Source organism: Babylonia areolata, chromosome 10 (assembly GCF_041734735.1).
Source record: "Babylonia areolata isolate BAREFJ2019XMU chromosome 10, ASM4173473v1, whole genome shotgun sequence".
In the NCBI taxonomy this organism is placed as follows: Eukaryota; Metazoa; Mollusca; class Gastropoda; order Neogastropoda; family Buccinidae; genus Babylonia; species Babylonia areolata.
In genome coordinates this window covers 19,801,791-19,814,913 of record NC_134885.1, presented here as the reverse complement: position 1 = coordinate 19,814,913, position 13,123 = coordinate 19,801,791, and the positions used below count along the sequence as shown (strand labels likewise).

At 41.3% G+C, this 13,123-nt stretch overlaps 1 protein-coding gene across 1 annotated transcript in view; it reads left to right on the top strand.

The window, feature by feature from the left end:
• The window catches only part of LOC143286307 (uncharacterized), a 35,347-nt gene extending 24,346 nt beyond the window's left edge, over window positions 1-11,001 (top strand). Inside the window, exons 3-8 of the mRNA XM_076593845.1 lie at window positions 1,727-1,906; window positions 3,956-4,087; window positions 6,119-6,308; window positions 8,438-8,529; window positions 8,772-8,888; window positions 10,184-11,001. Coding sequence (XP_076449960.1) covers window positions 1,727-1,906; window positions 3,956-4,087; window positions 6,119-6,308; window positions 8,438-8,529; window positions 8,772-8,888; window positions 10,184-10,396 — 924 coding nt within the window. The 3' untranslated portion in view covers window positions 10,397-11,001. The remainder of the gene's footprint in view (window positions 1-1,726; window positions 1,907-3,955; window positions 4,088-6,118; window positions 6,309-8,437; window positions 8,530-8,771; window positions 8,889-10,183) is intronic.
• Window positions 11,002-13,123: the final 2,122 nt, after the last annotated feature.

The following is a 13,123-nucleotide window of genomic DNA, read 5'->3' as shown; positions in this document are numbered from 1 at the left end:
TCCTTCTCCTGGACAATGTGGGTCCACTGTTCTTCTTCCTCGGGGGATTGCATTTCTTCTGTTAACAAAAAAAAAGTACACAAAAAGTAGTATTGTGACATGTAAGTCAAGCCATGCTGATCTCTCTTCTACCAAGGCTCAGAAGTGACGGGGTGAAAGACTGTCAGCTGGGAGTGTGGTCATTCTACTGTCTCCTGTCTTAATTAACCTTCTTTCTTCTGTTTCTGAGAGATGGATTCAGGTAATCAATAGTGTGTGTGTGTGAGAGAGAGAGAGAGAGTGTGTGTGTGTGAGAGAGAGAGAGAGTGTGTGTGAGAGAGAGAGAGTGTGTGTGTGTGTGTGAGAGAGAGAGTTTGTGTGAGAGAGAGAGAGAGAGTGTGTGTGTGTGTGAGAGAGAGAGAGAGAGAGAGTGTGTGTGTGTGTGTGTGTGTGTGTGTGCGTGCGTGCATGTGTGTGTGTCCGTGCACATTTGTGTGTGTGTGAGAGTGTGTGTGTGTTTAGCTGAGAGAAAAAATGCATGTGTATGAGTGAGTCAGTGAGAGAGAGAGAGGGAGAGAGAGAGAGGGACACTTTGGCACTTTGACATTTTATTTTCATTACCTGCAAGGGTCTGTTGACAAGGGGGGTTAATTCTTACATCACCCTAAGTCGAGAGTGTGTGTGTGTTTGCATGCAAGCATGAGTGTGCTTATGAAAGGGAGACGGACAGACAGAGACAGACAGTGTGACAGACAGACAGGCAAACAAGTTAAGAGACATATATCATTTACCTTCATTACTTTGCTACTTTGTGTGTGTTATATGTATGTGTCTGTGCTTTGGTGTGTGTGAGGTAGAGAGAAATAATTCATGTGTGAGAGAGTGAAGGAGAAAAGAGAGAGACATGCACACACACTTTGACATTCTATTGGCAATACCTGCAAGGGCCAATTAACAAGGAGGTAACAAGGGTTAATTCTTACATCACAAGTCCAGAGAGCAACAGAATGCATGTGTTTGTGTGTGTGTGTGTGTGCATGCAGGCAAGAGTGTGCTTGCAAGAGAGAGAGAGAGTCATTTCCTAACTAATAACAATAATGATAAAAATAGTTATAATGTTGATGATGATAATAATAATTATTATTATTGTTGTTGTTGTTGTTATTGTCAGTGTAGGCAGCATTACAGCTACTACAAAAAGTCATAACAACTACCTGGAAAAGTTATATAAATGATTATGAAAATAAGCATCTCTTCTTCTTCTTCTTCTTATGATTATGATGATGATTATTATTATTATTGTTCTTGTTGTTGTTGTCGTCGTCATCATCATCATCATTATTATTATTATTATCATCATCATCATCATCGTCATCATCATTCTCATTCTTCTTATTGTTATCATTAAGAGAGACAGCATTGCAGCTACTATGGAAAGTCATTACAACAACTTAGCTTGTAATTTTTGTGTCAGAGTGTTTCTTTTATTGTTATATTTTACTCGTGTGATTTGCCTTGATCATTATTGTAGTTTTGATGAAAGGCGCAATGGAAATAAACTTCTTGTGTGTGTGTGTGTGTGTGTGTGTGTGTGTGTGTGCATGCAAGATGATGTGTACATACAACACAACACAACACACACTGTGCCCACCACCAACCCAACACCTGACCTGCTGTGTGTGTGTTTGTGTGTGTGTGTTTGTGTGTGTGTGTGTGTGTGTGTGTGTGTGGCTGTGTGGGCATACAGGAGGAGCCAGAGCTGGTGTCTCTGCACTGGCTGCTGGGGGAAGTGTCACGGCAGATGGAGCAGTGCGGGCAGGGGGCGTCCCGCTTCATCGTGGACATCATGCCCAACCTCAAGTTCCTCATCAACAGCGACGTCTTCCTCGCTGCCTGCACTGCCGACATGAAGAACTTTGAGCAAAAGGTCAGCGCAGGACTGGACTGGACAGGTCATTGGACAGGACAGGGTGAGATGGGGACTTGACAGGACGGGACAGGACAGGACAGGACAGGTTGTTGGACAGGACAGTGCGAAATGGGGACTTGACAAGACGGGACAGGACAGGACAGGACAGGTTGTTGGACAGGACAGTGTGAAATGGGGACTTGACAAGACGGAACGGGACAGGACAGGTCATTGGACAGGACAGTGCAATATGGGGACTTGACAAGACGGAACGGGACAGGACAGGTCATTGGACAGGGCAGTGCGAAATGGGGACTTGACAAGACGGAACGGGACAGGACAGTACAAGTCAAGATGGGACAAGACAGGTCAAGACAGGACAAGATAGGACTGGATAGGACAGGTCAAGATTGGACTGGACAGGAAAGGTCAAGACAGGACACCATAGGACGAAGCAGGACAAGGCAGGACAGGACAAGATGGGACAGAACAAGACAAGATAGGACGAGACAAGACTGCAAAGACAAGATGATACTAGATCTTTTTCAGCTTGGGCTGAACATTAAGCAAAATGTTATTTTTAAGATATGTTTTTTCATACTGCCCTCTCACTTACAAAGTGGGGCAAAGAAAAAAGGGTGCAAACTGCTATAAGAAATTGCATATAATGTAAGCTTTTCTGAAAAGGAAAATGAACACACTGTTCAGTTGTGGCAATTTCACATGAATATGGCGATTTTGCAAGAGGAAAATTCCAGCAATAATGCAGATGGAAATATCTGTCCTGGGGCGCTTTTTTTGCACACCAGTAGGCACTCGAGGGGTTGAATGATTGAAGCATCATTTTCATTTGGATACAGATGGATATGTGGAGTGGTGGCCTAGAGGTAACACGACCGCCTAGGAAGCGAGAGAATCTGAGCGCAGTGGTTCGAATCACAGTACAGTCACCAATAATTTCTCCCACTCCACTAGACCTTGAGTGGTGGTCTGGATACGAGTCATTCGGATGAGACGATAAACCGAGGTCCTGTGTGCAGCATACACTTAGCGCATGTAAAAGAACCCACAGCAACAAAAGGGTTGTCCCTGGCAAAACTCTGTAGAAAAATCCACTTTGATAGGAGAAACAAATAAAACTGCACGCAGGAAAAAATAAAAAAAAAAGGGTGGCGCTCTCAGTGTAGTGATGCGCTCTGCCTGGGGAGAGCAGCCTGAATTTCACACAGAGAAATCTATTGTGACAAAAAAGAGAAATACAATACAAAACAATAGAACAAGAATAAAAAGTAGAAGAGAAGACAGTGTTAGGGGAGGAGAGAGAGAATATGTATTTTCAAACGAAAATCAATAATGCATCTGAAGTGTCATTTTGAGTGCAGTGGCTCTCAGGGGAAAAAGAGCGTAGCCTTGTGGGGGGGTTTTCCTTCTTTTTTTCATATTGTATCTCCATTTTCACCACTGTCATTGAATTTGTGATCCGCTTTTGTTGTGTTTTTATTCGTTTTTCTTTGCAGGAAGTAATGTGTATGTTGTTGTTTGTTGGTTTTGTCTTTATTATTGTTTGAATATGAGTGTTACAGATGCAGTATTGGCGTCCTTTATTCAGTGCGAAATGGATCTGTTATTGCATGTAACCAGAAGAGAGTTTCCATTGCAAATCCTTACAAACACATATCAAATCACAGTAGCCCACTTTACACACACACACACACACACACACACACACACACACACACACACACACACTATTAAGGGTTGGTTTGTTTGTTTTTTCTGCCCTCCCCCCTCTTCATCTGTGTATACACATACACACATGCTCAATATCTATGTAATATGAACTGGCATCCCAGCTTGAGTGTGAAAAGTCAGGTATTGAGTTTACAGTTTTTGAAGGTGTTTTTCTTTTTCTTTGTTTTTGTTTTTCTTTTTTCTGACATAATTTGCATAATTTGACTTGAAAGTTTTCAGAGCTGATGATAAATAACCCAGTACTGTTGGCAGGGCTTAAAGTAAGCATGTAAGTAAAGTAACAGTGTTTGTGGTGTTTTTGTCCCCCGTATCCAGCATCCCATAGCGTTTGCACTCAACTTCATCCAGCGCTCGGCCAAGAAAAGCAAGAAGGAGGCGGAGCCTGCCAAAGAGAAGGAGGAGAAAGCCAACATGTACTCCGATGAAGCGGATTCCTCACGAACCAGGGTCTGTCTGTTGGACTTGCCATCATGTCTGTTGATTGACTCGTTTGTTTGTTTGTTTATTTTTGTTTTGTTTTTTGTTTCTTTTTCCGTGTTCCTTATATCATTCTTTGGTTGTTGTTGCTTTTGTGTTTTTCCTTTTTGTGTTACATAGAGAATTTTTCCTCTTCCTTTTTTCATTGCAAAAAATATGATTTATTGATTCATGAATTAACTTATTTATTGTGTTTAGTAATTATCTACTTTGTTTTTGGCAGCTCCTGATATAATTTTTCTTCATTAGCTTGTAAAGTCATTATGAAAACAATCTTTTTATAGATATAGAGATAAGATATGTGTAGCCGTGTACCCGAGTGGTATTATTAAAGAAGGGGACGGTACAAAAGAATTATTGATGATTTACTGATTGAAAGGATAGAAAATATCCATGTGCAGGCCCAGGGACATATAGCAGTCCAGTCAAAAAAGGGTTTTTCTATTGTTTTATTCCAATATGAAGTAAAGAAGATAAGAAGAGAAGAAGAAGAGATAAGAAGACAGTGCAAGCGATATGGCGATGACCGTGGCCTTTGCGGCAACACACACTGCTTGCAACACAGCGAGAGAGAGAGGGAGAGAGAGAGCAGGCTCTAGCCAGTGACTGGCCAGGTGGAAAAGTGACCAGTCATCACCTGCTGTGGCTGTTTATGCAAGTTAAGCGAACTGCAATGTGCTGCAAAACAAAGGACTCAAATCGAGCTGAATTTGATTAGAATTGTGTTTTGTTACAAGGTGTTCAGTGATTGATTTCTAAATGATTCCTGAACTGATTTACATTGGATTGGTCGCAAAATAAACAGCTCAACACCTACTTTCTAATGAATATAAAATGAAGTGTTGATTAATTAAGATGAATTTATAATCTTGATTTAAGTCACCTGAAAAGGGTTAGTTTTAGCGAGCTTGTCACTGAAAATTACAAACTGCATTAAATCAGTTTAATGCAGGCAAACACAAATGGTATAGATTTAAAGATGGAATTGCAATATTTCTGCCATTATATAATACTTGTAGTTTACTGATCCAACAAATGAGATATTTAATTAAATACGCTGTGTCAGAAACACAGTTTTCAGCTCACCCAATGCCGTCGAGCAACACTAGTTGTGGAGTGATTGTTGCTAAGTGGCGACAATGAAAATCAGCTTTGTATCTTCCAATTGCCTGATCTTTTCTCATCCAAACACTATAATGGTGTGCTTTTAGTTTCCAACAGTAGTCACATACAGAATTGTAACTGTAGCATTATGTGTGACAAGAAGGACAAAATGACGTAAGCTTAGCGTCAGTTGAAATCCTTACACAGACGAACGGTTAAACTGAAATCAAATATGCTTCTAACTGATTAAAGTGTGTATAAGCACAACAAATATAATATTGCAGCAAACAATACAGAGACTTGATTTAATAGATGTTCAGAGCAGTTTAGAATGGGCACCAGTTATTCAAATTTGGAATGGCGTTGTGCCTTATGCCTTAGTCATTGAAAGGATGGCGTGTTAGTTGCGAAAAAGGCGTGTGCTATAGTTCGTGTGCGAAACAATTTCTGAAGCCAGTTGAGCGCTTGGCTACATAATGTGTGATATGTGTATGTGTCTGTGTGTATGTATTTATGTGTTTTTGTGTTAATAACTGAAATAGTATTTGTGTATTTAATCTTATTTATCAGTACACACTCACACACACACACACACACACACACACACAAGAACATATATATATATATATAGTTATATATCTATGTGTGTATATATATATATGTATAGTTATAGTTATAGTTATATATAGTTATATATCTATGTATATATGCATCTTACATGTACTTGAGACTGAAAAGACCAAGACTTTTATTGGCTTCAAACAGAAGAATTCAACAATTGACTATATACATATATATATGTGTGTGTATGTATGTGTATCTATCTATCTGTCTATATATCTATGTATACATTTATATATATATATTTATGTCTTGTCCGTTCTCTCTCTGTGACAGAGGCGAATCACGCTTTTTGACAACAACGTGCGCCCGTTCATCGACTACTTCAGTCAGTCAGAGCGGCTGATCTCCCTTGACGTGACGGGGGTGCAGGTGGACGTGGTGTGGGGTCGCCTGTGTGACCTCTTTGCCGGCCTGCACATCGACAGCCTGTCGCACGTCAACTACATTTTGGTCTTTGTCTTTGGTAAATCTTCCTTTTTTTGCATGAATGGAATCAAATAGAATATATTATTATCATAAAACCTTAAGGTTTATAAGACACAATAAAGCAATGTGTGTGTATGTTTTTGTGGTTTGATATGTTCTGAGCACATCGTATCTCATTTCAGTTTAATGGTAGACTTTAAAGCACTTTTCTCTGTTTTTTCTTCTTCACTCCACTTAGGTGTGAATGGGTTACCTGACTTCAGTAGGGTTAAAATAATGAAAAGAGAGCATTGGGTCTCTTCTTCCGATGCAGAGACCCAGACACAGTAGATATTAATTCACTGCCCCAGTGGTCGTGAAAGACTGTGGGACGTTTTATCTAGGCTCTGAAGGCCTGACCAGCAGATTGGGTCTGTGCAGAGATGCCAACTATTACGATTTGTGTGTGTGCTTGCATGTGAATGTGTGTTTGTTTGTTTGTCTGAGTATTATGTCTCTGTGTGTCTGTGTGTGTGTATGTGTGCTTGTGTATGTTTGCATGTGCTCACGTCTGTGCATGAATACGTGTGTGCGTGTCTGTGTGAGCTGATGTTGCTGGAGCTGATGTTGCTGGTGGCATACTTTGCTTAGGTTATTCAACAGCTTGATTCATTTCACATGGGTAATTTACTGTTGCTATGATCTCTTATGCGATCCAGCCCGGGACGCTTTCATTGAAGTGTGACACTGATTGAAGTTTGTGTGGGCACAGATTAAGGCTTTCTTTAAAGTGGAGCATTGATTGAAGTTTGTATGGGCACAGATTAGGGCTTTTTTAAAGTGGAACATTGATTGAAGTTTGTGTGGGGACAGATTAGGGCTTTCTTTGAAGTGGAACATTGGTTGAAGTTTGTGTGGGGACAGATTAGGGCTTTCTTTGAAGTGGAACATTGGTTGAAGTTTGTGTGGGGACAGATTAGGGCTTTCTTTGAAGTGGAACATTGGTTGAAGTTTGTGTGGGGACAGATTAGGGCTTTCTTTGAAGTGGAACATTGATTGAAGTTTGTGTGGGGACAGATTAGGGCTTTCTTTGAAGTGGAACATTGATTGAAGTTTGTGTGGGGACAGATTAGGGCTTTCTTTGAAGTGGAACATTGATTGAAGTTTTATGTGGGCACAGATTAAGGCTTTCTTTGAAGTGGAACATTGGTTGAAGTTTGTGTGGGGACAGATTAGGGCTTTTTCTAAAGTGGAACATTGATTGAAGTTTGTGTGGGGACAGATTAGGGCTTTCTTTGAAGTGGAACATTGATTGAAGTTTGTGTGGGGACAGATTAGGGCTTTCTTTGAAGTGGAACATTGATTGAAGTGTGGTGTGGGGACAGATTAGGGCTTTCTTTGAAGTGGGACATTAATTGAAGTGTGGTGTGGGCACAGATTAGGGCTTTCTTTGAAGTGGAACATTGATTGAAGTTTGTGTGGGGACAGATTAGGGCTTTTCTAAAGTGGAACATTGATTGAAGTTTGTATGGCCACAGATTAGGGCTTTCTTTGAAGTGGAACATTGATTGAAGTTTGTGTGGGGACAGATTAGGGCTTTCTTTGAAGTGGAACATTGATGGAAGTGTGGTGTGGGGACAGATTAGGGTTTTCTTTGAAGTTGGACATTGATTGAAGTGTGTGTGTGTGTGGGCACTGATTAGGGTTTTCTTTGAAGTTGGACATTGATTGAAGTGTGGTGTGGGGACAGATTAGGGCTTTCTTTGAAGTGGGACATTGATTGAAGTTTGTGTGGGCACTGATTAGGGCTTTCTTTGAAGTGGGCATTGATTGAAGTGTGTGTGTGTGGGCACTGATTAGGGCTTTCTTTGAAGTGGGACATCGATTGAAGTTTGTGTGGGCACAGATTAGGGCTTGGAAACATTAATTGAAGTGTGGTGTGGGCACAGATTAGGGCTTGGAAACATTAATTGAAGTGTGTGTGGGCACAGATCAGGGCTTGGAAACATTAATTGAAGTGTGTGTGGGCACAGATTAGGGCTTTCTTTGAGGTGGGACATTAATTGAAGTGTGTGTGGGCACTGATTAGGGCTTTCTTTGAGGTGGGACATTAATTGAAGTGTGTGTGGGCACTGATTAGGGCTTTCTTTGAGGTGGGACATTAATTGAAGTGTGGTGTGGGCACAGATTCCGAAGAGCTGGAGCAGGTGAGCAGTGACCAGGCAGACATGCAGGTGGTTCAGCTCAGGTCACTGGTGGACGGGCCAGACACCTCCCTGGTGAGTCCTGCTGTCAGCTGTGTGGAGGGGGAAAGTTTCTCTGTGTGTGTGTGTGAGTGTGAGATAGAGAGAGAGTATCAGTATGTGTATATTTCCCACCCGGACTGGCCTTGTGTGGTCAGCTGGGCTGTTTAAGCAACAATGATGAATAGATTGATAAATATTCTGGTTTCCAGTATTCCATTCAAGTGATTACGCTTTGCTTGTGTTTTGTTTCTATTTGTTTTGGGGATTTTTTGTAGGTGGATTGTGTGGCGGCTCTGTGCAAACACCTGGACAAGTCAGACCCTTCGCTGCGAACATTTGTGATCAACGTGGAGGAAACCTGTCTGGGTGCGTCACAGCAAAATGAACAGCAGGTGAGAGTTTTTATCCCCCTTTCTCCAGCCTTTCATGTGCTCCAGTTAGGAAAGCATTATCATTGAGAAGAAGGAAAGTATTGTCATTGAGAAGAAAGTGGTCTTCCTCTTGACATGTGCTCTTTCAAATAGTATTTTTCATACTGCAGATTCATCAAACCGACTATTTAGAAGTTGGGTTGTTTTTTTGTGCTCATTAAACTGAACACACACGAGGAAAAAAAATGATACAGATGCATGCATTGGACAGCTTTATGGCACTGGGGAAACGTTTTGTGCCGTTAGCTGACAGCTTTATGGCACTGGGGAAAACGCTTTGTGCCGTTAGCTGACAGCTTTATGGCACTGGGGAAACGCTTTGTGCCATGACAGCTTTATGGCACTGGGGAAACGCTTTGTGCCGTTAGCTGACAGCTTTATGGCACTGGGGAAACGCTTTGTGCCGTTAGCTGACAGCTTTATGGCACTGGGGAAACGCTTTGTGCCGTTAGCTGACAGCTTTATGGCACTTGGGAAGCACTTTGTGCCGTTAGCTGACAGCTTTATGGCACTGGGGAAGCACTTTGTGCCATTATCTGACTCAACATGTACAACACAATATAAGCTGACTCAACATTTACAACATAATGTAAACTAACTCAACAAGTACAACACAATATAAACTAACTCAACAAGTACAACGCAATGTAGACTAACTCAACATGTACAACACAGTATAAACTAACTCAAAGAGTACAACACAATATGAACACTGATTTGTTAAGATATGTTGTTTTCATAACTGAAACAAGACTCCAAAAGGAAGCAAATGGACTCAGGCTTTTTGTGTGAACAGATTTTGGAAAGTGACCTCTTAAGGTATATTACCTCCCTTCTGCTGATGTGATAAGCGCCCATCAGCCATCGCCTTTCCTGCAAGCTGTGTCCCAGTGCGGTTAAGTTTTTTTTGTTTTTTTTTTCTATTTACCTATTAATTAATTCATTTGTTAGTCGTTTGTGATCATACCTGGTGGTAGGGCACAAGGCTGTGCTGCTGTATGATGACTAGGCCAAAATTAAACCTCCATCGAGACATTCTGATTATCATGCTTTTCTTTTATTTAGCAGAGTTGATCAGTGCATGTTCAATGTTTGTCAGTGCAGTTGGACAAGAAACTTTTATGTTTGAGAAGAATCATTCAGTTTCCATTTTGTTTAACTGATAATTGATATTTCTTTATGCCTTGACAAAATGATGAAATCAGTTTCTTAACATACATTCTCACATTAAACTTTTTTTTTTTTCTCTTTGCCAGACAAACGGTCACTCCATCGTTTTCATTGATGAAGACGTGTCACAGCTGCCAAAGTTTGTCCCGCTGAACAAAGCGAAGGCTGGGGCCCGAACCGTCAAGTTCCGGGCTGTCTCCTCCACAGAGAACCGTGTGTGTCTCTTCCCCTGCCATGTCCCATTGACCACTTGCAAAGAAATAGCCCTGGTTCTGGGCAACCATTTACTGCATCGATGATGTGTGTAGGCTGGAAACTGCAGTTGTTCTGTGTGATTGTTATAATGTTGACTGCATCCATGATATATGTATGTAGGTCTGTGACAGCTTGTGAAAAGAAAGAAGAAAAAAAGGCGCTTGTTCCGGGCAGCCATGATGTGTGGAGACTGAAAACAGCTGTTATTCTGTGTAATTGTTGGCTGAATCCATGATGTGTGTAAGTCTGTGTCAATGTTAAAAAAAGAAAAGAAAAAAAATGCGCTTGTTCTGAGCAACCAATATCTGCAGTGATCATGTATGCAGGTTGGAAGTAAGTTGCGGTGAAACGGTAGTTGTTCTGAAACACTGTGGACTGCATCTGTGATGTGTGCATTTCTGACAACTGGATAATTTTTTTTTTTTTTTTTAATTGACGAAAGCTACTGTTCTTGGCAACCATTAACTACAGTGATAATGTGCATAGGTTCTGTGCATACTTTTTACCCAAAGCTGTATTACAATGTTTCTGACTGGCACTGATTGTGAAAAATGTTCTGACTGGAATTTGTGCTGGCTGCCAGCAAAACATGGAACTTTCTGCAAAACATTCATTTATGAAGAGTGTTGTTCTGCATTCCGGATGTGTGATTCAGCAAGACAGTTTTCTCTTATGGTGTTGTCAGTTGAAATCATGTAGTTGCCATTATTACTAGAATGTGATTGAGAGGGAGGTTGGGGGTGGGGGTGGGGGGCGAAGAGGAAGAGGGGAGGGAGGCAATATTTTTTTCCAGGCTGTGATTGCTGTGATGTAATGTTTCAGAATTTCATTCCAATGGACGTCAACAGACAGAAGAACCAGACATGTTTGTAACATGGTGCGTCAGTGTCAGAAAACCTGCCTTTGCTGGTTCTGTGCTCTTACCCTGGCTTACATTGTGTACAGTCAGTTGTATCAGGCGACTCTTCTGGAAGACATGAAAAGAGGACAAATCGCGGTTCATTCCAAAGAAATGCAGACGTTCGTGACGAGAGGAAAGTCAGGAGACTGTGCAGCATGGATTTAGATAACAACAGTCACCAGCTGCTGTTTCAAAGTGGTCAGCATCAGGCACTGATGACTGGGAGGATGCTGGTTCGAGTCCCAGCAGATGTGGGGTTTTGTTTTGTTTTCAGGTGTGTAGGATGGGGATTTGGGGCTTGTGGCTGGAGTTGGGATATGGGCTCAAATGGGAAAGTTTCCTGACCAACACTGCAGGTGTCTGTACTTCTTGGTCCAGAACCTGAATGGACCCCTGCAGCAACATCTCAGTCCCCACCCCACCCCCCCCACCCCTACACCCCACACCCCACCCCCCACACCCCCATCATCAAAATATAGAAGACAAAGTGTTTCAAATTCTGGAGTGCCAAAAAAAAAATTAGATAGAAAAAAAATGATAAAAGTCTTCAGACAGTTGTATCCCTAGGATCATGCCACATGGATTTAGATGAGAACATGCTGAACAGTTGTGTCATTGTAAACATCCAAGGACAAAAAAGAAGTGGGGGGAGAGTGGTGTGAAGGGGTAAGTGATGAGAGGGTGGTACCAGTGTTATTACACACCTGTGAATGACTGTAAAGGGCAGATCTGCTGACTGAATCTGAACACCATTCATCGAACACAAAGTAATTGAGACAATGTAGGTCACTGTTCATGCTTTGTGTGTCAGGGGTCGTGTGATAAATGGAAGTTTGTTCTTGTACGTTTTTTCTTACCTTTTGATTCGATTGTGTAAATTGCTCAGCAGATACCATGTTTACACAAAAGCCTGGAAGAGCCAGCGGATTCATGCTCATTGCATTTTGGTGGAGGAAGTTGTCGTTATGAATGGCTATGTCCGTAGGTGCTTGATCTCACCTGTAAAGGATGTTTAAACATCCTTAGTTGTCATAGGAAAAATGCAGACTGTTACCAGTTTCAGAGAGAGGTGATAGGAAATAAGATTTGTTAAGAAGTATGTTTGTTTTTGTCGTCGTTTTTTTTTCTTTTTCATCAGCAACGATCTGTTGCTGACATTTGCAGTCATGCAGTATTGATTTATATGTATGCTGTTGTTACTGACTTTTCAGATCTGTGATGACCAGTGGTGATGTTGTGGTTATGTATGTTATTGTGGCATTTATGCTGATGTGAGAGTCCCACAATCTGGTTCATTGCTTATGTTGAAATGTTTGTTGATTGTGAATCAGTGTCCATGTGATGTGTATCACAGGTCAAGGTATGTATGATGGGGTGTAAGTATATGATTGATAGGCCATAAGTGAACACAGCTCAAAACAGCTGTTCTTCGAGTCATGAAAACACAAGGAAAGCAACTTAAAACTTGTAAAGACAAAGAGTAAGAAGCAGTGCCAACACTGTTTTGGTCTGTTGTGATGTGTAATGCAGTCACAGTGAGAAACTGCAGCCTTCATGTGTGTGTATGTGGGTGTGTGCGTATGTGTAAGTGTGTGTGTGCATATGTGTGTGTTTGTCTGTGGTTCCACTCTGGATGTAATTGTTTACAAGTACCAATCTAGTCCTTTACCAATGAAAAAGGCTGCATTTATGATTATATGTATATGCACTATGATGACCATACTTTGATCCTGCATCCTGCATCACAGGATCATGAAACACTCAATCTCTCTGATCCCTGTTCTGTCCTGTGTCACTCTTGTTCAACAAATGGCAGTTTGTGCAGTCAGTATTATAAACAAACTAGTGAATTGTTCCTACCAAGGGGTCA